General features: G+C 33.1%; 1 protein-coding gene across 1 annotated transcript in view; it reads left to right on the forward strand.

The window, feature by feature from the left end:
* Window positions 1–24,383, forward strand: part of LOC140440559 (uncharacterized) — a 77,578-nt gene that overhangs the window by 42,684 nt on the left and 10,511 nt on the right. The window contains exons 5-6 of the mRNA XM_072530936.1: window positions 3,459–3,582; window positions 14,832–14,964. Of these exons, the coding sequence (XP_072387037.1) occupies window positions 3,459–3,582; window positions 14,832–14,964 (257 nt within the window). The remainder of the gene's footprint in view (window positions 1–3,458; window positions 3,583–14,831; window positions 14,965–24,383) is intronic.

The following is a 24,383-nucleotide window of genomic DNA, read 5'->3' on the forward strand; positions in this document are numbered from 1 at the left end:
GTACATTCTTTGCATTGTATTTGTCTTAATTGCAACTCTGGATCTTTGTTTTCTTCCCTATCTACCTTCGTAAGTGTTCTGTTCTGAGTAGATTTATTTGCATTCCTGCCTGGTCGTATTTATTTTACGTTTCCTTTCAATAAAATAACAGCAGAATATGGGCTACTTGAGACAGACAGTTAAAGTTCATTCTGGCGTCACTGTCGGTAAGCGTTGAAGCTGCATTACCGGTCGAGCATGAACCTTAGCCAAGACCGGAACCATTTGTCAACTGTCAGTTCTTCTTTTTTTCCTTATCTAATGTCAACTGTCAATTATTCTTCGTCTGTCAACTTTTCTTATTTTAATAATTAAACATATAAATGGACAAATCTTGGGAAGTTGAGACACTGATTCGGGCTTCGGGTTATCCTAGATGACAACAAACTGCAATATTCAAAACTCGACCATGGGCGCCCATAGGGGGCGGCAAGAGAGGGCAGTTGCCCCCCCCCCCCCTATCATTAGTAATATTATTTAAAAAATCAGTATGTATGTAAGTATATTTTAAAAAAAATACATTATTTACGCATATTGTGGCGAGAAACTTGCAACAATACCTCAAAACAGCAAACAACCGGAAACTAATCTAGCGAAATACCGAGAAATGCGGTAGGTACTTCCTTAACAATGCCTCGAATGTAGGCGAATGCCTACCATAATAATATTGTACAATGCAAAGAGGGATTTTGAGATGTCGTAGGTATCAAGCCTTAATTGGTAGAAAGTGTACCTGTACCAACAATTTCAAACTTTATTTCGTCCCATGTCAAATGCAAAATTTACTCTCACAAAAAAATATCCGCTTAATAAATGCTACACGTTTTTATTTGTTTGACTTAAATATTTGGTATAGTGGCCTAGTAAATTTTATTGAAATCAAAAATGTTTTAGAAACAATAATAGCAGATAACAAATTTAATTGCTCAACAAGATCAAGAGCACAGCAGCTTTCATGTGCCACATCTGATTCCACTTTTATAATTTCCCTAAATTTTATTTCCAAATATTCTTCTTTCTTAGAACCCATAGTAAACATTTTACAAACTAAATCAATAGATATGCTGGCAGTTAAAAATCATATACAGTTATTTCTTGATATGATAACAAAGCACAGACAAGAAGCGGAAACAACTTTTAAAATAATTTTTGAAAAGAGTAAAATGATGTCGAATCTCTAAGTATTACCCTTAAAAAACCACGAATCGCTCCTAGAAAGCAAACACAACGGTCAAACCATGCGGTTAATTCCGCTGAAGACTTTTTTAGAGTGTCATTATTTATTCCGTACATAGATTCTTTAATTAGTTCTCTTGGTATCAGATTTTCAGAAGACAATAATCCTGGTATGTTATTGTATAACTTGCATCCCAAAAACATAATAAAATTAACTGAAGAAGACCTCGCCAAAATAATATAAATCATAAATAATTTATACAAAATTACTAATCTAAAAGAACAGGCATCATTGTGGCTCTATTATTGGAAAAATCAAACCAATTTAGATGTAGAAGATATTTCAATGATAGAGCTACTAGACCATTGCTTATTTTACCCAGCTATAGCCCAAGCTATAGAAATTTCTCTGTGCCTTCCTCCCACTACATGCACGATTGAAAGATCATTTTCAACTCTTCGAAGGGTTAAAACCTGGATTAGGTCCACTATAAAAGAACAGAAATTAGATGGACTATGTATGATGAGCGTTCATAGAAATAAAATAGAAAACAATCGAAATAATTTTATTAAAAAAGTAATAGATGAGTTTGGACAAAAGCCCAGAAACCTTCAGTTTTTATTTTCACAAGATACAGAGCACTAGCCATCAATATCAAGTTTACTTTTTACGTTTTGTTGGGTTTAACATTTTACCATTTTAGAGTCTATTGGGAAATTATTCGTTTCAATAAATTATAATACATACAATAATAACTGAAAAAAAATGTTAATTTTTTTATAATAAATTATAACAAATAAATTTTTAATTAAATTTCTTCAATTGTTTACAACATAGTACAAATTTTTAATGTCAAATATAAATAAGTTGGCACCCAGCGAAGTATTTGAAAATTGCACACATTTGACTATTTATGCAATTTCGGCTAAGCATGGTAGTAGAAGGGTGTACACCCTACCCTAACCCTTTCAACGTAGTACAGTTTTGAATATTTGTTTTAATTTCCTAGTAAAAGAAATTTTTCAATTCAGATATTATGTTACTTACATATTATTTAAACTACACTATTGCTTGTGTTGCATTTCGTATCTCAGAGTACCTGCTTTTTTATTACTATTTTTTAACATCCTTGCTTAAAATTGATTTTTTTATTCCTACATAAAAAAATTTGTATGTATTGTATGTATATAAAGTCATACCATAAAATATGTTGTTAATAATTTTTTGTTTAAGATTACTTTTATTTTTCTGGTATTTCTTTACTGTTTGTAAATCATGTTTATATTTTTGCATTTTTGCAATCGGCTATTTTAGTTTTTATTAAGTTGTATGGATCAAAATAAAAATTTGAGTTGACTTGCCCCCCCTGGATTTTGATATATGGGCGCCCATGAACTCGACCACTCAATTTATTCTTTAAACCATGTGGACCTCTCTAAATGGTTGGAAACGCCGTCTTACAAATCTCTCAGATAAGGCACAGCACAAACAATCGGTGATTAACTCAACAAAAACTGCCAGATTGCATTTTGAACACAAATTCACCTCTCAAATTAAAAAATTTTCCGGCTTTGAAGTCTACAACGCCGAAAGCTATCTTTTCCAAACCCAAATCTCAACTTATAACAATCGGTGGATCATCATCATCTTATAGATGTTGTGTATATAGCTCTGATTAACGTTTTCTTTAAGTCTGTTCTCGCCAAAACTCCAAATAAACATTTTAAATTCACTATATCGTAGGGTTTTTCGATATCTATAGGATATATGTTCGAGGACAAGTTCATGATCGTCAACATTATGTAGCGCTACAACCCTGGGTGGGTCTTGGCTGATTGTACAACTTTTTTTCCAAAAAGCACAGTCTTTCATCAATTTGTTTTCAGTGGATCATTTATGTTTTCCAGATCTTAGTGGATGTTCAACAGTCGTAGCCAATAATCAGTTGCCTGGTACACTCTGTAGGACTCTAATGTCCTTGTTTCAAGCAGGGATCTGTATGTTCCCTTAAAATGAAATCCTCTAACATCAACCTCGTGTCACAACATTGCATACGCTTATTTGACCTTGCTGTGTGGCTAGTATCAATTAGGATTAAGATTTTTTCACTGATGATGGTCTGATATGACCGAAAACTTTCTAAAATTTTTAATTGTGTTGGATAATTTTTAATACTAAATATACTATTTTACATCAGATAATTTTGTTTATGTTTAATATGACTTTGTAAATGTATAAACAGGTTTGAAAACAGAGGAAGAAAAAGAACTCCAAGTCACAGAGGCAAGCTGGATACCGGGTGACACTATTACTGGAAATTTGGAGACATCGGATAGCCTCGATAAAGATATTGCCAGCATTGAAGAGTATGTATTTAAATAGTTCTTTATTTCCTCTTCTTTCAACTTTTACCACAAACTATTTCTTTACTGTGATATCGTTAATTAAGAGTAAAAAATTGTGATATTCCACTTTTTGCTATGTTTTGATTTGAACAACACAATCCGAGACCATTCAAATTGTAAAAGTCTTAACTGTAGTGTCTTTAGCTGTCTCCAGGTGGAAAGTGTTTTACTTCGCGTGCTTTCTTCATGAACATAGGTTAGCGATCATAACATCAAACTCGTCTCTGGCCTAAACTAATCTTTTTAATAAATAATAAAGTTAATAAAAATTACTAAATAAAAAATTATTGTTTAAAGTGAAATCATGTCTAGATTCTGAATATTGCTCTAAAGCTATTTCTTGTGGCATCTTGATGCAATGTACTATTTTTGATGGGAATAAGCAACAATTTAAGTTTAAAACAGAGGAAAGTAGTCTATTATTGAATATATTTTTTTCAACCGCTACTTTTGACAAAAAAAAATAATTCTAATTTTGTTTTGTTCTTAGAAATTTATTGGTATAACTATCTATAGTTTTTTATGAACGAGATATAAGCATAATTTTAACTGGTAGCTCCGACCACTCCATGGGCGTGCTCAAGATTAATTGAAAAATTACTTTGAATAATTGTAAAAAATAAATGAATTATTTCAGTGTTATAAAGTGTTATGTGTATGTAAACAAAAGTGACCTCTTTTATCACACACTATATTAGAACTGACTGGCCTACATTAAAAAGGGTTTTAAAAAATTCACATTTTTTTTAATTTTTAAAAATTACAAAAGAGAAAAAGAGTTTTTAAAAACGTCTAAGGTATGTTAAATAGATGAATAAAAATATTAATATAAAACTTACAGCTACTTGTTACAAATCCAAATCAGATTCAGAAGATGAACTTTCAGAACCAAGATTTATAATAACTGGCTCGATCATTTTATCAGTAATATTGTCCAGCTTCCACATTTTTTCCTCTTCTTTAATAGTGTGATTTACTGCCTTTTCCCAGTTTTCAGGTTTTACATTATTTACGGCCTCCAAAAACAACTGTTTAACATCATGAATTTTAAAAGTGGTATTTTTTCTTGAAACTTCACTCTTTATCTGTGCCCATACCAGTTCAATCGGGTTTAATTCACAATGATATGGTGGGGATCTAAGTACTGTCATTCCACGATTTTTATCAATTTCATCAATTTCGTATTTTTTAAATTTTTCTTTATGAAGGGCACACAACGAATAAAGTTCCTTTCTTATAGATCCGGGACGGTACGTAATATTTTTTGAACTCAGCCAATTCTGCAAGTCTTTTTTTAACCACTTGGTTGTGGGCAGTCCTTCTATAAGTCTGGAGTGATAACTTGCATTATCCATTACTATTACACAGTTCTTAGGAAGAAGATCTATCATTTGTTCGAACCATTCTTGAAAGACATCAGCGTTCATGTCTTCATGGTAGTCACCGGTACGAGTTGATTCAAAAGTTAATAAACCACCTTCAACAAAACCGTCTGAACTGCCAATGTGTACTATTATCAGCCTGCGTCCCTTTCCTGATGGTGGGTTTAAACCAGTAGATAAGTTATTTACAAAAGCGTGCCTTTGACTTGTAACAGTTTCATCCTGCCAAAATTTATTTGGTGTATGACCCTCGTTGATCCATGTTTCATCAAGATAAAATATTTTTCTTTTTTGGTTTCTCATTTCCTTTATGGTTCTTAGAAAATGTCTTCTCCATATGACAATATCGCTTCTTTCTAATAAAATAGCCTTTCTGGGATTCTTTTTCCAGCGGAAGCCTATTTCTTTTAAAAGTTTCCATAACGTACTTCGACTCATTTCTGGGTAATCCTTATCATCTCGAACTGAGACAAGAACTTTATCCAATGTTGGAAATTCTTGTCTAAAGAAGAATTCATGCACTTTCCGACGAAGTCCTTCTTTAAAATGATATTCTATTTGAAATTTTGGTTTCCCTGGAGCATTACGTGGCATTTGAAAACTACCACATTTCTCTTCTTTAATAACTCTGTAAATCGTAGATTTCCCAACACCAAGTGTACTGCTAACTAACTCAACGGTCTCATCAACACTTTCACATAAACGTTTGTCTGTAAATGATTTAAAACAATTAAATATTAATGTTTTCTCATTAACTGTTAGAGGACCAATTTTTCGGCGTTTACACGGCACTTCCAAATTTTCCATAACACTAGTATACACAATAAACTGCACCTTGCAACTGAATTACCTACTTTTAGTGAACTGTTAAGAATTTTGAATACGCCACTTGGACCTTCCTATATACAAAATGGAAAAACCCACTATCACATTTTCTGTGGAATAAGTTTAGAAGGTAATTATCTAGTCAATTACTGTCGTAGATTCCTGGAATTAAAGAATTAAATGTTCGATTGTTGAAACCCTTACTTCGTGGAATGCACTCATTTCAGATAAAATAAAACGTTTTATTTTATCTAAAGAATTAAACTTTATTTTGCAAATAGGTAGGTACTTATTAAACTTTTATTGGTTATATATAACCAATAAAATAAACATCTTACATTTCTTGCAAATTCATTAGTACCTGTTAACCTCCATCACTCTCACACTGGCAACCTTATTTAGGGATTAGTAACCCTCACAACTATTGTATTCTATTCTGCTCCAACCTTTATACCTGGTGGTCATACTCAATTTAAAATTGTTTTCCTATATACTTCTGTAAACTTGTTGACAAATATCTGTTTTTCATTGAGTCACCCGTATCAATAGTTTAGGGATTTGCATACATAATTTATTGTTTTATTACTCTCTCATACATAAAAATACACTATAGTATGTTCTGGTAGGATTAAAATAACTCTAAAAGATACCTGCAGGCGAGAATAAAATGTTAATAAAAAAAAACCCAAATTCGACAGTTTACAAAATAGTCGCCTAATATTTAATAGGTAGGGTGTCCGATATTGGGGAAAAGCTTATTTCATGTACATGTACAATGTAAACAATATATTTGTTATTTTGGTGATTACAAAATACCAATTTTATTTCGGTAAATGATATTTATTATTCTGAAAGGTACAAAAATAATTAATACAAGTTAATAGTGACTATCCATCCATACAAAATTCGCAAATGAAATTCATGTTGCTTTCACCTCCACCGCAATCTTCATGACACCATCTGTAGCATTTGCAGCAGCGTATCCATTGTTGTCTAGCTTTGTCGGAAAAAAAAAATTCAAGGCAGTAGATGCATTCCACATCCTCTTATTCTTGATCCATGTCATCTTCAGAATCAACAAACGGTATTTCTTGCTTAGACTCTGATGAATCTGAAGAAACGACTTCTGTTTTTGGATTTAATGTTTTGCTTGGATTCTTTGCGTAAATTAGTATCTGCGTTTATGTTTTCTTTCATTTTCTTTAAATTTCTGCATGTATTAGAGTCAAAGTTTACCACTTTCTTAACACCGCTTGCAGTTTTAGGCGATAGTGTTTCTTAAAGAGCTTTTTTATAAGGCGATCCAGTAATTAAAGCAGCTGCGCCAGAATTCTTTCGTTTAATTCCTGATAGACCAGGTAAAACAGGAGAAGGTTTTAAGTCAGTTGGTTTTACAAAATTGATTATTTCATCAATCCTGGTAGTTATTCCACCAGGTTGGACAGAAACGTCCTGTAGAATGGGGCTTGGGCTTCTCAATAGTACTTGAAGATTTATTTTCATTGTTACTATTGTCACCAACAAGAGATGTTTCTAACTCGTATGTATTGCAAAATCTTGGTCACAAAACAAACTTCTATCAAATGGCACAATGCCACATTTTCGAAAACCATGCAACGAGATTTCCATTGATGCTGTCCTTAAATAAGCTTTTTCAAACTAACCAGAAATCTTCTTCTTCTTGATGTGCCTATCCATTACGAATGTTGGCGATGATCATGGCAATCTTTATCTTATCTGCAGCAGCGCGGAAAAGCTGCACAGATGTTGCATTGAACCAGATTCTGAGGTTCTTTAACCAAGATGTTCTTCTTCTTCCTGGACCTCGTTTTCCAATAATTTTTCCTTGCAAGATGGCTTGAAGGAGAACATATCTGGATTCATTTCGCATAACATGTCCGAAGAACTCTAACTTTCGAGATTTGATGGTGGTGGTCAGTACTACCAGCAATATGGTACGGGGAAATTGTTCTACCAGGATTATTTCTTAACCAGTTTTCGATTTGTTGGCAATAATATGTCTTTAAAGGTCTCATTAAGGCTGCTTCTAAAGATTGTATCATATGAGTTGAGTGTGGAGGTAGGCATATTACAATGATATTATTTTATCGAGCCTTATTAATGACATCCAAGTTTCTTGTGTGCGAGTAGTGACCGGCTAAAATTAAAATGACAGGATCTTCGGCGGTATAGGAAACAAAATGATCCATCCACTGCGTAAATAAGTAGGATTGACTCCACCCAGAAGGATGGCATCTTCCAATTGCTCCAGGAGGGGCTCCATCCATCAATTCTGCTTTAAAATTGTTCTCAGCAAGATCATCATTGGGGGAATGTAATGCCCATTTGCATTCATACATATGATAACTGTCTCAAGTGAACCTCTTTTCGAAGTTCTCTTCGAAGTGTTACCGCTTCAATTTGTTTTTTTTTCCTTTTAAACTTTTACCTTTAGTATGCTTATGTTGAACAGCTTTTATCCCGAACTCGTCAACATTATAAATCCTGCTTGGATTAAATTTTATTTTTTTTTAGTTCTGGTTCCAAAATGCTGTAATATTTTTATTAATCTAATTTATTGTTTTTTATTTATTAACAAAGGTTCTACACTTATAACACTTACAAGTTTATTTAAAGTCTTTATTTGTACAATATAACTAATTTATTTTACACGAAGAATTATATAATTTATCTACGTGCGTTATATTTTAAAAACTCGACGCCATGTTCAAAAACTAACTAACTGTTTTCAGCAGAGTTCCTTCTTTAAATATAAAATGCCGTTAGTTCCGGAATTCCGGCGATTCCCCATCGAAGAGCCGAGAAGGTCGCTCATTCTGGTTTTATTCGGCCTGCTTCTGGAAATCGTGGGTGACTCATCAGAATTCAGATAAACAGGTCTTTCTATATCGGAGGGGAACCCCTAGAAATTTCTGCCGGCAGGTATATTTATGATCTAGAAAAGACGAATGGGTTAATATGTTTACAGTATTATGCGTCATAATATTTATCATAACAATATCATAAAATTTCTTAAGATTTTCTTTAGTAAATCCTTTGATTCTAGCAGCAGATACACCTTGTTGCGTTCGAAAAGAAATAAAAAATTTATTTAAAAATTCCTTTATAAAAGGTATATATTTTTTAATTTGTTATTTCCTGACCGTGAATATTTAAATAGAAACTTTTTTAGTTCCTGGGTTTGTTGGTCAGATCTAAATAGGTAAAACTATTTAAATTTTGCTTAAACATTTCGGCAAATTTGCCGAAGTATGGCACTCATACTTTAAGATATCTGCCAGATGTCATCTGTCAATGTCAGATACCAATTTTTAATCCATGTTAAACTTTTTAAAAAAGTGTAAACATGAAATTTAAATGTAAAATTAATTTATATTTAAATGGGAATAAGCCACAATTAAAGGTTAAAATACGTTTATTGACGTTTCAATTTCCACTTCGGAAATCGTTCTCAAAATACAAACATTAGTAAATTTACTAATTAGGCAATTTACTAATGTTTGTATTTTGAGAACGATTTCCGAAGTGGAAATTGAAACGTCAATAAACGTATTTTAACCTTTAATTGTGGCTTATTCCCATTTAAATATAAATTAATTTAAAATGCCACAAGAAAATAGCTTCAGAACAATATTAAATGTAAAATGTAATGTTTAAAGTTTAATGAAGTGCTTATTGAAAATGGCAAATTTCACGAAACGTTTAATCAAAATTTAAATAGTTTTATTTACATCAGACCGACAAACCCAGAAAATAAAAAAATTTATATTTATTAATATATACCTTTTATACAGGAGTTTTTAAATAAATCTTTTGTGATACATGGTATACAGCCAGCTACAGGAACTTAGTTTCCTTGTCGAAAAGAAATAGTCTTGTTACGCTTTAAAAAATTCCTTAGCCATTTTCTCCCTGCAGTAGCCTCTAAATTAGAAAATGGATGTGGCAAATTGTTGGATAAAGCCAACTGAAAGGCTAAACGGCGAATGTCTGTTGAGGTTAAACCATAAAACCTCCTTTCAAATTCCAAGCAGTATTCAACCAACCCTTTTTCTAATGATTCGGGAAGAACTGGCTTACGACCAAGAGTTGATTTTTCGAGGTATTCCGGTGGATTTTCTTTTTTACAATCATATTCTAATGTAGCTTTTGTTATGTGGTATGCTTTTGCTGTTCAAATATCACATCTCCTTATTGAGTAGAGCCGAAATTGCAGGGGCCATATTTGCTTTATTCCATTACTTTCTTTTTTTAGAGGACATTCTGTAACAAAAATGTTCTTCAGTATAGATACACAAAAAACGTTCCTTGTATTGGATATCCAATATTGAAAATACTTCTATGTCCAATATTATGCACATTTCTAAATTACAGGTTAGAATTTTTACAGGATAAACAGAAAAAGATTTCATGACTAATATGTAGATTAACATGTAGACTACATAAATATGTCAACATTAAAATTCATTACACTACCCATTAAAAACATTTAAATTTCTTACCTTATTTGAAATATTTTCAACACTAAAACGAGGTGAACTCAAAAATGTAAGGATGTGTGTTTCAATAAATTTGCAAGTATGCTAAGATGGTCGATCTTTAGATTCTACAGCGAGCTCTACGTTAAGTTTTGAATCATAGTCTAGCCATCTATGGATAGATGGCACTTATTATTCCATTTGTTTTTGAAATAATTAGATATCCAATTAGGTGCTATCCTAATATTAGGCGACTTTCCTCTAAGTTTATTTTTGACATTTAGACTTCTACTTCGGAAATCGTCCTCAAAATACAAAACATTAATAAATTAAACAAATTTTGTTTTTGTTACTTTTTGAAGTGAGGAATTGTTCTAATACTTTAATTTTATCTAACTCATTCAGATTGGCAATTCAGACATATACCTATTATACATTTTAAAGTAGATTTGTTGAGTTGCGTTCCTGTGAGAACTTTATTGGAAGATATAGTAGAAACCCTCAATTCAGAAGAGTGATTTCATAGTTTAAACGCCGAATATCCTCAAATTTAAATGTACACAGCGGCCCTCGAAAACTGCCTGTTTTCTCGATTGCAATTTGCGTTTCCTCATAAGAAATTACAGAATATATAAAGTAGTATATTTATTTGTGCTTCTCTATAGAAAAACTGACCAGGAGTTGTCGTACAGTGTAGCCAATTCTTGTTCACAAGTAGTAATTATAGTCATACTAAACCTGTATTCTTCCACGCAGCGATTATTACCGTCATAAAAATACCAAAAAATATTATTTTTTCAATAGTAAAAATTAAGTACAAAATTGTAATTAAATAAATTTTATTTATATGTTTGGTTTCGTTACATATTTAAAATTATAAAATAAAAATCGATATTTTAAAACAATATTTTTCAATCGTTTGGCAACTTTGGAATTAGCGACGGAATTCGGACTCACAGAAATCCGTAAAACTAGTTTTTGTCGAGCAAGTGCCCAGCAACAATAGTTCATTTACAGTGGCGTTTCTAAGGGTAGGGCATGTGTTGCATTTTGTGAATATATTTTATGCGATAAGTTTGTGTTATCGATAAAACGTGTTATTGATAATACGAGTGTTATAGTTTGTCGTTTTATAGTAAATTTTTAGTTATATTCTGTGATTATTTGGTTTGAGTTTTATTGGAGTTGGACGAAAAACCGAGTTGTTCCAAGAGAAGGCAGCAAAATTCTGATGTTGATTCCAAAAATGAAAAGCCGCAAAAGAGACGGAAAATGTTAACGTCCGAAGAGAAGGTAATGATACGAAACGTTTATGAAGGAATTGTCGGCAGAAAAATGGCATTAAATGTTAGCCAAGCGGTCGACATTTGTAGCAGTTTAACAAAAGTATCCGTTAGCTGTATTTATCGTGTACTTAAAAATACATCGGAAAATAAAAAGCAAGAAAAGGGTAAAACTAGAGGTAGGAAAAGCATTGTTTTCGATGACGAGACAAGGAATATTATACGTCGAAAAATTCATTCATTTTATTTTCGGAGTGAAATTTCAACACTGAAAAAAAATTCTCAAGAGCTCAAAAACGATGACTCTTTACCCAAGATATCTCATAGGGTCTTAATCAGAACCATGCGCGAAATGAACTTTCGATATGTAAAACGCAACAGAAAAAGTATGCTATTAGAAAAAAATGAAATTATTCTGTGGAGAAGAAATACGAAAAATTCGCAGCACTGGATGCAAAATATATTATTTGGATGAAACCTGGATTAACGAAGGTCATACAGTTGGAAAAGTTTGGCAAGATTTAAATGTCAAAAGTAAACGCGAAGCATTTATAGAAGGCTGGTCTACAGGATTAAAAGCTCCATCAGGAAAGGGACGGCGTTTAATCATCACCCATATAGGAAGTGATACAGGGATCTTTGATGATGGTTTGCTTCAATTTGAGTCGAAAAAAACAGGTGATTATCATAAAGAAATGACTTCCGAAGTATTTGAGCGCTGGTTTAAGAGAATCTTACCAAAATTGAAATCTGGGTCTGTGGTTGTTATGGACAATGCGCCATATCATAGCCGCAGACTAGAACAATTACCGACGACGGCATGGCGGAAAGGGGGAATTCAAGAATGGCTTACAGAAAAGGGGATTGCATACGAAGAATCAATGCTCAAAATTCAACTACTTGACATTGCACGGTTAAGGAAAAGTGAATATCTTAAATATGTTGTGGATGAAACTGCAAAAGATTATGGTGTCAAAGTTCTACGTCTACCACCTTATCATTGCGAACTTAATCCCATTGAACTTATCTGGGCGCAAGTGAAAGGAAAAGTAGCACGCAATAACAAAACGCTCAAATTAAACGAAGTTAAGGAACTTTTGATTCAAGCAATCCTCCATGTAACTCCAGAGAAATGGGCTAAATGTATAGGCCACATAATTAAAGAAGAATATCGTATGTGGGAACTTGACACTCATGTCAAAGTTTTACTAGAGCCAATTATAATTACACCAGGTGAAGATAATGACAGCGATAGCAGCACTGCATCTTCAGATTTAGACAGCAAATAATATTTTCTAATAGTTTAGTAGGCATCAGCATAAAAAAACCAAAAACAAAAAAAACGAGAAGAACATAGTAAGTGTGTATAGTGTTTGTGTTTAAATAGAATAGTACAATGTTTTGTTACTTCCAAAATTATTTTTATTTTGTTTTTATAGAATTTTATTTTATTTTATAGAATTTTATTTTGTTTTGTTTTATACTGTTTAAGTGTTTTGTTTATTTTATTTAATAAGACAATATGGCTCTTGGTGAACACCCATTTAAAAAAAGTAACGCGCCACAAGATATACCTCTGGGGTGGTGTGGAAACTGTCTTAAAATTTGTTTTAAAAAAATTTCATTGTGTAACTCTTTAAGGACGGGTCACGTCAAAAGACGTTTTAGCGTAACTTCCGCGACAGCCTGGTGGCATCAGTAAGCTTTCTGCAAAATTACTTGTTTTTTATAGCTTTTTGTTTGTGGCATTCTGTATTTTTAGGAGACTGTATGGAATAAGCCACAAAATATTTATTTATAGGTTTAATTTACTGATTTTTCGATCTCGATATAAAGACATCGTTTTCAAATATACAAGTGATAGTAATATTTATTTTTCTATGGCTTTTTGCTTGCCGTTCTGTATATTTAGAAATAATGTTGGGAATAAGTAACAATATATTTAATTGAAATGTTTAATTTACTGACGTTTCGATCTCTATATAAAGAGATCGTTTTCAAATATACAAATGATAGCAATATTTATTTTTCTGTGGCTTATATAGCCACAGAATATATATATATATATATATATATATATATATATATATATATATATATATATATATATATATATATATATATATATATATATATATATATATATATATTCTATATAAATATATATATATATTCTATATAAATATATATATATATATTCTATATAAATATATAATAATAAACAAATAAAATAAATATAACTATAATTTATATCTTTGAAAACGGTCTTTGGACATAGAGATGGAAACTTCAGTAAAAACCTGCAGATAAATATATTGTGGCCTATTTTGAACAATAATATTTAAACAATATAATATAATTAACGTTGAAATAAAAGTGAGTGTACGCCACTGGATTTTCATACGTCTTTCCCCACTTCTACGCCTTCAAACGATGACTCACTCTCCCAAATAGTGAAATTAGAGTTTAGTTTAATTTAAGAATATCCGTCAGAAAAAATCATAGCATGTAGTCATTGTAGTTCCTGTTTGCTTATGTTTTGTTTAATTTTCATTAGACCAAAGTCATCATTTTTTAAAGTTCTTACAGCCGTTAGTTCATATTTACCTATGTTTTGTTTAAGTTTATTAGACTTACGTGTTTAGTCTTTATGTTTTATGATTATGCGTGGTAAAAGCGAAAAAAACTTTACCTAGGGCGTGATTACCATTGTGGGACGAGAGAGTGTGTGGTCAGACTGTTGACGTTGACTGAAAGTGATTTCTTCTGATAGTGCCAAATAATTGGGAATGATGTGCGCAAACTGAGGAATAGCGGGTGTGTTTAAGTAGATATCATGTGATGTGAACGTCCCAACTTGGAACGTTAGATTGTAATAATTATACCGACAAAAAAGTTTGATATTAACGACTCAAGAAACCTTTTAGAACGATAAAGGTTTTATATAAATGAAACATTTATATAATGCACGTGTAGATTAAAAACAATTATTGGAGAAATTTATGAAATATTTAATGAACCTTTTACCATTTTTTTGTAATAAAGGTACATTTAAAAATAAGTATATTGCAGGAACGTACTATTTATTATTCGTAAAGAAATATATTAGGGCCGTATTAAGAAAGAAATATGTTTTAACGATATGTTACAAGGCTGTAATACCCATATAAAATATTATTTAAATTATCTACATAGTATTAAAAAATTAAACACTATTTTAGGCAACAAATTCGTTATAGTGGAGAACCTACAGCTGTATTTGAAAATATTATCAAACAAGAAAAAAAAAAGCTTCGACGATCTTCTCAAAGATCACGTATCCCTAGTGACCCGTCTGAAAGTGAGGAAGACCAGGTAAGATATTTTTCTATGTAGCAAAATAAATTTTAGATGCGAAAATGAAACAGTTATCATAGCAGACGTTTTAAAAATGTTTACTTTAAATATTTTTTGTTGCATTTGAACAATGAGAGCAATAAGCAAAAGGAATCGGTAACAAAAAGCAACTGAAAGTAATTTAAAATAACATGCCAATATACTTGTGCCCAATAAACAATTAGTGCACACACTGGACTCGATAACAAACGATTTTAATAAATATTTATCTATCAGTCATTCGTGAACTTGGCCTACCTCAAAACTCCCTTTCGTTCTTCCCCATTGAATACTTGAATTTTTCATTTCCTCTTCTTCATTTCCTCACTCCGATATTTCTTACCATCGTCCAGATAGTTTGGGCTGAGGCTGAGGCTGAGGCCATTCCCTTTCTCTTCCATCGACCTGTCGACCTGCCTTTTTAGTTATTTTTGTTATTTAGTTATTTTTGTAAGGTTACTTTGATTCATCCACATCACATGGTGCACCCATCTGCCAAAAGTCTGCATCATCAAGTATATAAAAATCAAAATTATATCGCATTCTTCGTGCAGTTGTGCTCCTTTCCATTTGTTTTATCAACTATCTTTTCCTTCCAGGCTTATATACTATTTTATTGGAAATATTCTTGTTTTCATCTTATCTTACTTATGCCTAATATGTCCCAGTTCATTATTTTTAGCTCGTTTTGCCTGTTTTGTAAATTCTTTTTCCATTCAATGTATATATTTTAATTGTTCACCCGGGGAGTCTTAGCACACCCTGACCATTATTGAAGGCCTGCCGGGGCCAAATTATAATTCTGTATTGCCATTCTGATCTGATGGGAAAATTATGCGATGGTATCCCACTAGGAAGTTCCACAAAAAAAACAGGAGCCAAAAAATTCGAAGATTACCGTACTATAAGCCTCATGAGTCATCTCCTATAATTGTTCCTAAAGATAATTCATAAGAGAATCTACAAGCTGTTTGAAAGTCAAATTTCCCCCAACCAGTTCGGGTTCACAAATGCTGTTGGTACTAGAGAGGCTTTGTTCTCAGTACGAGTCTTATTCCATTATTTTGTCTCCTCTAATCTTCAATCTGTACTCTGAAAGAATATTTATCGAAGCTTTGCACGAAACTAAAAAAGGTATTCTACTTAATCGTTACCGGCTAAATAACATCAGATATGAAGATGACACCATAGTATTTGCGGACAACTTAGAAGACCTACAAGTTCTTTTGAACAAAATTACGTATTACAGTCAACAATAAGGACTTAATATAAACGTTAAGAATACAAAGCTTATGATAATTAGCAAGAAAAGGATAACACAAGGTCAACTCTACGTCAACCAATCCCCTGTAGAAAAAGTGACGCTCTACAACTACCTCGACACCATAATAAATAAAGAATGGACCAACAACCAGGAGATTAGAGCACGCATCGGAACAGCTAGATCCACCTTTAATCGGATGAGGGCCTTCAAGAGTCACAACCTCTCTCTTGATACAAAAGTAAGAATGCTGCGATGCTACGTCTTCTCTGTTCTTTTTAATGGCGTTGAATCGTTGACCTTGAACGAAGATATGTGCAGAAAACTGGAAGCATTTTTGATATGTGGCTATATCGAAGAATACTTAAGATCCCGTGGACTGACCGAGTCACAAATGAGGAGGTTCTCAGATGAATGAATAAGAACCGAGAGGTATTGACCACCATCAAATCTCGAACGTTACAATTCTTCGGATATATTATGAGAAATTAATCCAGATATGCTCTCCTTCAAGCCATCCTGCAAGGAAAAATATTTGGAAAACGAGGTCCAGGAAGAAGAAGAACTTCTCGGTTAAAGAATCTCAGAATCTGATTCAATACAACATCTGTGCAGCTTTTCCGCGCTGCTGCAGATAAGATAAAGATTACAATGATGATCGCCAACATTCGTAACGGATAGGCACATCAAGAAGAAGAAGATCCCGCTAGCGGTTGGATACTTCTCTGCGATCCCGGCAGGGGATAGATCTACTTCAGGAATAATACACCTACCCACACGAGCTCATGAATTTCCCCAGCCTTCCACCCTGGGAAAACCGTGTCCGAACCCAAAGCATTCTCATCTCCACCCTTTCCTCCCTCCACTTTCAAACCAACCCGCACTAACCAAGCGTGACGTTTTAATTGCTTAAAATCCCAAAAGTTATTTTCCATGAAAGACTAAATTACTTCAGCCTCCGGTGGCTCCAACAACCCAAACCAAGGTAGCGGTTGGAGCAGGATTGGAGCAGAGGGTGCTAAAAATCTCCGAAAAAAAATCAGGTACTACAAAGAGCGACAAATGCATATTACTTCATACAATGTTAGAACTCTTATATCGGACCAGAAGATGATGAAACTGAAAAAAGAGCTGAAAACAATAAAATGGGAGATCATAGGCCTCAGCAAATTACTTTAAAATCAAGACTCCACCATTACTCATGGTAGAGTAGGATTCATTGTACATAGAAAGTACATACAAAAATATATTTGAAATTATAAATATAAGCCCGAGGATTATATACCTCGTCTTCAAACTTAATTCAGGATATAACCTTAAGGTAATCCTGACATATATGCTATATAGAAACAGCGTTACATGCTACAGCAAGCATAATACACAATAATTATGCGACCTTAATGCGAAACTGGACTTTAAACAAGATGATGCAGAAGTAGCAATGGGCAAATATGGATATGGCGAAAGAAATATACGAGGGCAAAGTTTGCTGAACCTCTAACACCAGAAAAACGTATTCATTAGGAACTCTTTTTTCGATAAAAAGTCTCAGCGTAAATAGACATAAATAATCCCAGATGGCAGTGTCAAACATGAAATAGATTACATCATAACGAACAGAAAAGAAGTAATCAAAGACATCCTAGTGCTCAACAAATTTTTGATAGGAAGCGACCACAGAATAATCCGAGCAAAGATATGATTACATGTCAAATTGGAATGAACCAAGATGATGAACCTAAAAACACGAAAGAAGAAATGGATTTCCCCAAAAAACAACGACCTGTTTGAAGATATACTAACCAGGATATACAAGAGTTGGAAGATGAAATAGAAGATGTAGAGCAAGCAAATAATAGCATAACGAAGGCACTAAAAGAAATGGAAAGCAAGTGCTATGCGACCGTCGTGACCCATAAATAAATATTAAGCCAAAATACCAAAGAGCTAATAGGTAAAAGAAGACAGCTGACTGAAAAATATGACTTCAACTACACAACAATGACACAATAAAAAACGCAAGGGAACACAATACATGAGAAATGACTAAAATAATTCAAGAAAACAAAAGTTTAAAAGTTTTGAGGCGAAATACGAACAACAAAGGCAATAAAAATATATATAAAATGGAAAGAATAAAGAAACAAAGATTAGAATAGAACCAACATCCTTCAAATTGTCGAATTCTTTATCGAGAAATGTATGAGAGCACCAAGGAAAGGTAAGATCAGCCCCTGTCCAAAATCACAAACCACAGATTAGAGTTCATCATCATCATCATCTTGGTACTATAGCCCTTAGAGGGCCTCGACCTTCTCAAGCTTCCTACGCCATTCTATTTTGTCCCTTGCTTGCATTTTCCAATTGCCGACTCCGATCTTCTCGGCATCTTGTGTTACCCCGTCCATCCACCTCAGCTTTGGTCTACCCCGTCTTCTCATTCCCACGTGTTGCGCTGTTAGAATCTTTTTTATCAACAGATCAGAGTTAATGACAGAAATAACATCATACGAAGTCAAAATGGCACTTTTATCATTGAAAAATAACAAATCCCTGGGGATGACGGAGTAGTCATAGAATCGATGAAACAAGGTGAAAATAAAAGTATCCAGGCTTTGGCTAAACTTTTCGTCGAATGCATCTACCAAGGAAAAAAACCCCTTCTCAGTGGAACAATGCGGTAAATGTTTGATTACACAAGCAAGAAGATATAACAGATCTAAAAAACTACGATCCTATAAAAATATTGACAAAATGCCGAATAGACCATCGCTACACTAACATAATCAAATATAGCTACCAAAATACCACAGCTTTGATATGTTATCAAAATAAATGGAGAGAAGCTCATGTCGGTAACTTGAATAACTTCCATCTCCTTCTGGAGAGAGAGAAGGCATGTTAACCGCTCTATCCGTCGCTTGGAATGACCTAAGGGAGTAAGGTTCTCTGTCGGTGGCCATAGTCACGGGCTATGGACACTTAGCTAGGGATTAAAATTGCCTTTTTAAAGAATAAACACAATAAATAAAGTTTATTAAACAATATTCAAAATAGTTAGAAAAGATATAACGTAACTTATATTAAGAATCTGTAAGAAAGGTATAATTATCTCCTGATCCGGAAATCTGGAGGATAATTATATTAATTAGTCTTAAAATAAGAATCTGAAAGGTAATACACGTTAGTTATTAACAATAAACCAATTCTAAACAAAATTCAAATTAATAAGTGTAGGAAATGTCACTTGTCAAAATTACTTGGAGTGGGAAGGAGTTGAGCTAGAGACTCGGGATAAGGACAGGAATGTCGGTTGTTATGCCATTCGGGATAATCAACAATAAAAAGGGGAAGAACTACACTGTAAAAATAATTAGAGTCAAAAATTCAAATTATTTTTATGAAAATTTTCGTCGATTTGACCTATAGAAACTATTACAAGTTAATTTAAGTGGTGACAAATAAGCATAAATAATATAACCAATTTAAATAACTGTAAATAAAATGAAACAACAAATATTAAAGTCAGAAAATTAATAATCAAATTTTTAACAGTGTACCAGAAATAAAATAATTATCAAATTCAAAGATAGAAATTATAAGTTTTAACAGTGTACCTGTAAGAGAACAGAGAAAAGAAATAGTATACAAGTTATATATATATATATATATATATATATATATATATATATATATATATATATATATATATATATATATCAAGGTATTAAATTCAAAGTTTAAATATAAAGTTTATAAGTATCAAAATATCAAAGTCAAAATTCAAATGCAGTGTACCTGAATATAAGTATCAAAGTCAAAATTCAAATATAAAAGTTTAGCAGTGTACCTAAAAATAAAAGGGAAAAATAAAACACAGTTTATACGTTTATTTTGCAAGTATGAAATATATGTTAGCAATATCCTGAAAGAGAAAATAAAACAACGCAAGAAGTCTTTATTTAATGTCAATCTTTTAAAAAGGATATATGCACCGTCTGATGGCTAAGTCCCGTGAAGTAGGGACTTAGCTGAATCCTGTAAGAGAAAAATTCCTTACACTACTCGTACGCCTACCGAAATAATCAGATTTTGGACCAAGTCCAAAAACACAGATTAATTCGATGGAAAATGACGATGCTCTTAAGGGAATTTATTAGCAAATTCGACTAAGTCGAAAAGCACAGATAAATCCCTCAAAAATGGCCGCCGGTGGTTTGCAAACAAACCGTGGTTAAAGATGGGAACGTTAGGTTCCGGGTTTAAAGTTGAGCTGTGAAAATAAAACAAGAAACTCTAGGAACTTAATCGATCAGAGGATCTTAACATGCCTAGAAGGCTGGATCTGCGGACCAAACCTGACCAGATCTGATTTCCTGGCCGTCGTGCACTTCTTTTATGCTAAAAAAAGTAGGTCAATCGTAACGGTCGTTTTGGACCTTTTTACGATTGGACCGGCACGACGACCAATGCCCAATTTTCAGAATTATCATTGGCTGCAGCTCAGATGCCGTTCGACCAACGATAATTCAGAAAATGAGCAACAGACTTCTGAATTATGATTGGCTGCAATTACTGTTGCCATTTGACCAATCACAATTCAGTAGGCTGGGCGACACTCAGTCATTTCAGATTCGCAGATACATCATCCTTATAGCCGATCGTATGGATAATGCAATAATAAGGTTGGAAAAATCACGCTTCCTTATAATACAAATATTGCTGTTGATGGAAGGGATATTGTGTAGACTGCATCGTTTAAGTACTTAAGACATGAAATTTGGTTGGGCACAGGTAAAAATACATGTAAGCTCCCACGTCGCATAAGATTAGCCTGAACAGTGTTTGGTTAATTAAACTGTATTTAAATCGAACCTCAAAACGAAAATATTTGACCAACGTGTGTTACCTGTACTCACTTATGGAGCGGAAACATTAACACTAAAAAAAAGGTAGTGAATAAGATTCGCCTGACTCAGAGGGCTGTGGAACGTCAAATATTGGGTGTCTTTCTGAGAGACCGAATTCCAAAGAAAGAAATACGTCGTAGAACAAAAAGAACAGACGCTATCGAAAAAATCGCGTCGCGAAAATGGAATTGGGCAGAACACCAACATATGCAGAACTTCGGAGCAGAGGACGCCCACCAACCAGATGGACTGACGACCTGAAGCATGTTACCAGTAACTGTATGCAAGCCGCACAAGACAGAGACAGGTGGAAAGAGCTGTGGACGCATACAAGTTGACCGATTTCGGTGATATACAGTAGAACCTCGATAAGTCAAACCTCAATAACTTAAAAACGTCTATAACTTATATGTTTCCTTCCCATCGGAGCCCAAAACCTCTACAACTTAAAATACACAACCTCGATAACTTAAATACATAATATCAGTATTGGCCCTCAGTAACTTAAAGAAATGTTTCCACAACCTCTCTACTAAACTATACATAATGTAAACTACATAATGTCTTATTGTTTTCTTCTTGGAATCTCTTAAAAGCTTTATTTGCGGCGGTTAGGATTAGGACAATAGCTGAACAGCTTACTGTATCATAAGTTTTTGATCACTGTCCTAGAAACATTGCTTTACGTACTGTGTGATAACTTGCTTAAAATGAGTTCAAAAAGAAAATTAACAACGCCAACATATGCTGATAAATTAAAAGCTATAGAAGCAGTGAAAAATGGATTTAAAAGAAAAGAAGTTGCGGCTCAGTTTGGAATACACGAGAGTACATTATCAATCATCATGAAAAAAGAAGCTGAACTATTGAAAAATCAAAAATCAGGAGGCAATCTTCAATGTAAGAAACGAAAAATTGCCGAATTCCCTAATTTGGAACAGTGTTTGTTTACGTGGTTAAAACAGTGTCGAAACAAAAACATTAGTGTCAGTGGACCCATACTGAAAGAAAAGGCTGTAGAGTTCGCTAATTCACTAAAAATCGATAATTTTAAAGCCAGCGATGGCTGGTTAGAGAATTTTAAGAAACGTCATGATTAAGCCTTCAAAAAAATGTGCGGCGAAAGTGCGAGCGTAAGCAAATCAGTCTGCCAAGAATGGAAATCTGAATTGCATAATTTAGTGAATAATTATGATCCCAATGATGTTTTTAATGCTGACGAAACTGGTCTGTTTTTCAAATGTCTTCCCGAAAATACATTAACATTCAAAAATAAAAAATGTCATGCAGGAAAACACAGCAAGGAACGACTTACGATTCTGCTTTGTGTAAATTCTACGGGCACAGAAAAACTGAAACCTTTAATTATAGGTAAGTCAAAAAAACCTCGGTATTTTGCAGGTTTAAAATCACTGCCCATGGGTTATGAAGCCAATAAAAAGCATGGATGACAGCAGAACTTTTTAAAAAATGGCTGAATAATAATAATAAGCAAATGGTAACTTTAAATAGAAAAATTATTCTGTTCATCGACAACTGCACAGACCACGGGGACATACCACCATTAAAAGCAATCAAAGTACAATTTCTTCCACCAAACACAACATCACAACTTCAACCTTTGGATCAGGGTATAATTAAAAATTTTAAAACATCATACAGAAAAGAAGTTGTTAGAAGAATGATAGCTGATATGGAGCAAAATACGATTTCTTCTATCAATGTTCTTCAAGCAGTGAGGATGGTGGACAAAGCATGGCGAAACGTAACACTCCTCACAGTGAAAAACTGCTTTAGAACCTGTGGTTTTTCTTCAGAACCTCAAGAAATCATTGAACCATTGAAGAGGAAGATAATAATGTACCTGAAGAATGGAATAACCACATGTCTGCGTTAAAGATTACTTTTGACGACTTCGTTACTTGTGATGATAAAGTAGTCACAGCAGGGACGTTAACAGAGGAAGAAATATTGGAATCAGTTAACAACTGTATTGAAAGTGATAAAGACGATGAATTTAATAACGACCCACAAACTTCATCTACGAGCATATCAATCAACGAAGCAAAGAGTGCTATAACGACTGTACGATCATTTATAGAGCAGTGTAGCAACATAAAAGATAACGTATTCGCTTCTCTAATTGTCATTGAAAATTAAATCGATTTAGAATCTATGAATTGTGTAAAACAAAAGAAAATCACAGACTTTTTTTAGTAGACTATACCTTTAATTATTGCTTTAACTTTTTGTAACGTGTAGGGGAGAGTGTTCCACAGTGGATCATTTTTTTTTTTTTTCAAATGAAATTTTTTTTTAGAATAATTAGATTTTTGTATAATTTGTTTGTAATATCGCAAATATTAGACATTACTTGTCATTATAGCAGCGATTAGTTTGAATTACCTAATAATATTACCTATCTTTTATTATTTTTTTATTACCATGTCATTTGTTTCAGTGTGCCCCAAATATGGGGCACACTGAAACTATCGGTGGGGTACAATGAAACACTTTCTAAACAAAAATATGTTTAATGTAAAATATGTAGTGTCATACAAGTTTTACTCACTAGGACCTAAATGAACTTATTAATAGATATATTTTACCGAACGTCATGATTGTTAAAATTTATTTCAAATCTCATGTAGGCATTTTGTCTTAACGTTGAGCCAGAAAGAATCGGTTGAGGTAAAAGCATTTTAATATCTTCTTACCGATCAACTGAAATATCTGGATTTGTAGGAAAGAAGAATTTGCCAGTTACTTTTGCGCTTTTCCTCATAAAGGAAATTTCAAATTCATCTTTTTCCAAAACGTTCAATATTTTCCCAACAAATAAATCAAATTCTTGGTCGTAAACTGTACCAAAACAAAGTTATTTTTAGTTGGAGGTCTGGTTAATTCCTCAGTAAGATCTGGAATTGGATCTTCCGGTGTCCAATCGCTTTCACTTGATGATTCCTGCCATTCTTGGTCTTCGTCATCATTATCATCTGTAATTTTTCTTGTCACCTTTTTAACAGCTGTTTGGTTTACTTTTTTTCTACTCAATTCCCTTTTAGCTAGTTCGTCCTTTTCAGGAGTGTCAGTCGCAATAATTGTTTTTTTTTTCCTTCTAGATTTCTAAATCTTTCTTTTTTGTGCCTTTGGAAATCCTCGAAAGATTTGTGGAGAAACAAAAGAAGATTTATTATTGGTTTTATTTTCTGCTGGCGTTTCATCAG

Source organism: Diabrotica undecimpunctata, chromosome 5 (assembly GCF_040954645.1).
Source record: "Diabrotica undecimpunctata isolate CICGRU chromosome 5, icDiaUnde3, whole genome shotgun sequence".
Taxonomy (NCBI): Eukaryota; Metazoa; Arthropoda; class Insecta; order Coleoptera; family Chrysomelidae; genus Diabrotica; species Diabrotica undecimpunctata.